Below are 2821 nucleotides of genomic sequence, written 5' to 3' on the forward strand. Positions count from 1 at the left end.
ACTCAATTGGAGTAAAGTGGCACAATCTTGGCTCACTGCAGCCTCTGCCTCCTGGGTTCAAGCGATTCTCCTGCCTCAGCCTCCTCAGTAGCTGGGATTACAGGTGCACACCACCACACCCAGCTAATTTTTGTATTTTTAGTAGAGATGGGATTTCATCGTGTTGGCCACGCTGGTCTCGAACTCCCAACCTCAAGTGATCTACCTGCCTCAGCCTCCCAAAGTGCTGGGATTACAGGCATGAGCCACTGTGCCCGGCCAATTCAAGAGCACGCTGGAAAAGAAACACACTTGTCAATGTGCCCACATTGTGCCAACATGGTGCCTTGAGCAACACTCACGGCCACCCTTGGCTCTTACGATGCCCATTCTACAGATAAGGAAACTGAGGCTCAGGGCCACTAAATGATGGAGCTGGGATTCAAAAGCCGGTCTTCTCTTCCTAGAGCTTTACTTTTTGGGGTGCAGTATAGACTTGTGTTGATAAATTAGCTTGCGGCTTTGGGCAGATTCTCTCACCCAAGTCTCAGTTTCCTCCCTTGCAAAAGAGGCAGTCATGTGGTCATTCTCAAATATTTTCCAAGCCCCTTTATGCACACAGCATGGGGCTTTAGAGATGAGCCAGTGAGAACCAGTCTCTGCTCAGCAGAGCACCTGCTCAAAAGGGACTGACTGAGAAAATGCGAACTTAGAACCCAGTGTGGGCGCGGCAGCTCATGCCTGTAATCCCAGCACTATGGGAGGCCGAGGCAGGTGGATCATGAGGTCAGGAGATCAAGACCATTCTGGCTAACACGGCGAAACCCAGTCTGTACTAAAAACACAAAAAATTAGCCGGGCTTGGTGGCAGGTGCCTGTAGTCCCACCTACTCGGGAGGCTGAGGCAGGAGAATGGCGTGAACCCAGGAGGTGGAGACTGCAGTGAGCCGCGATCGCACCACTGCACTCCAGCCTGGGGTACAGAGCGAGACTCTGTTTCAAAAAAGAAGAACTCAGTGTGGTCCTGGCACACGCCAAGTTCAAATCAGCACCAGCCACTCCTTTCTATTACACCGGCAGCTCGTCATGAAAGCCCTGGGCTCAGGCCAAACACACAATAGACCCCGGGGTCTAACAGGTCAAGGCGGGGGGTTTGAGAATTAATTCACCTCCACACAGGCTATCTGGTCACCTCCCTGTGCCAGGTGTGCTGAGATGTCCTGAGATACCAAAGAATCCAGCAGAGATTCTGTCTGAACTCATGTCTGCATTGCCAGGGCCTGGAGCACTGCCTGCTGCCTTGAGGGTACCCAGGAACTGTTTGCTGAATGAATGTGCGATGGACTGGTATATTCCAGCTAGCGTGGTGCTGGGCCGTGAGGGCTACAATGGCTGGGGAGGCAGGCACCGGCTCAGAGCTTCCCAGCATCTGGGCAGAGGGGAAGACTTTGTTGGAGAACATTCCAGCAAGGCTTGTGAATGATGGAAAGGGTTTCATAGGCAGGGCTGGAGTGCAGACAAGAAGTATGCCAGGCAGCGGGAACAGCGCATGCAAAGGCATGGAGTCATGTCTTCTATTTAGGAAACAGTGACAGAGTCAAGTGCTTGAGGCTGAGAGCAAGAGCACGCTGGTGGGAGGTGCGTGGCCAGACGGGCTAGGAGCTTGCTAGAGTGACAGGATGCCATACTAGGTACTAGGGAGCCGTCGAAGGTTCTCTTTTGTTTGTTTGTTTTTGAGACAGGGTCTTGCTCTGTCACCCAGGCTGGAGTGCAATGGCACGATCTCGGCTCACTGCAACCTCTGACTCCTGGGTTCAAGGGATTCCCCTGTCTCAGCCTCCCGAGTAGCTGGGGTTACAGGTCCCTGCCACCATATCCGGCTAATTTTTGTATTTTTAGTAGAGATGCGGTTTCACCATGTTGGCCATGCTGGTCTCAAACTCCTGACCTCAGGTGATCTGCCCGCCTCAGGCTTCCAAAGTACTGGGATTATAGGCGTGAGCCACCATGCCCGGCCCCATCAAATATCCTTAGAGCAAGAGAGAGGCACGCCCAGCACTGCAGCCCAATTTACCCCAGTGGCTTTCCCACGAGACGCACTCACTCTTCGGAGGGCCTGAGGGCCGCAGAAGATGCGAAGAATGGGCCACTTGGGACATACGTGAAGGAGTTGCCTTCCCCCACCCCCCTTCCCTGGAAGTGTCCCCATCTCAGCCCTGAACCCCCCAAAAGCCAACTCACAGCGTGGGTGGCACAGTTGGCCGCATGTTCATACTCTGTGGGCTGGTACCTCTTGTGGGCAGGGACTCGGTGGTTCATGAACCTGGAAGGAGAGGGAGAATTCCAGAGGGAGAATTCCAGGAAGCTCTACTGGGGAAGAGGTGCCATCCAAATTCCCAGGAAGCCTGAAGACCTCACTTCCTACCCGTAGGAAAAGAAGAGCGCTCCTCCATTTTCCGTCCCCCCTCCTCTTCTTTCCCCTCCCTCACTCTTTCTGATCATTAAATGGTTTTGGGTTATCCAATATTTTGTGCCTAATCCCCAGCGTGGTGTTTCTTACAAAATTTTGCTAAATGCTAGATGTGGCATTCTCTTTTTTTTTTTTTTTTTTTTTTGAGACGGAGTCTCGCTCTGTCAAAAGACTGGAGTGTAGTGGCGTGATCTCGGCTCACTGCAACCTCTGCCTCCCGAGATCAAGCCCTTGCCTCAGCTTCCTGAGTAGATGGGCCTGTGCCACCAAGCCTGGATAATTCTTGTATTTTTAGTAGAGATGGGGTTTCACCATGTTGGCTGGTCTCGAACTCCTGACCTCAGGTGATCCGCCCACCTCAGCCTCCCAATG

The 2821-nt window shown here is 52.9% G+C and overlaps 1 protein-coding gene across 1 annotated transcript in view; it reads right to left on the bottom strand.

Moving 5' to 3' along the window:
• The window catches only part of MMD2 (monocyte to macrophage differentiation-associated 2), a 61559-nt gene that overhangs the window by 21751 nt on the left and 36987 nt on the right, over positions 1-2821 (bottom strand). Inside the window, exon 2 of the mRNA XM_011925952.1 lies at positions 2221-2302. Coding sequence (XP_011781342.1) covers positions 2221-2298 — 78 coding nt within the window. The 5' untranslated portion in view covers positions 2299-2302. The remainder of the gene's footprint in view (positions 1-2220; positions 2303-2821) is intronic.

Source organism: Colobus angolensis, unplaced genomic scaffold (genome assembly GCF_000951035.1).
Source record: "Colobus angolensis palliatus isolate OR3802 unplaced genomic scaffold, Cang.pa_1.0 Scaffold667, whole genome shotgun sequence".
Taxonomy (NCBI): Eukaryota; Metazoa; Chordata; class Mammalia; order Primates; family Cercopithecidae; genus Colobus; species Colobus angolensis.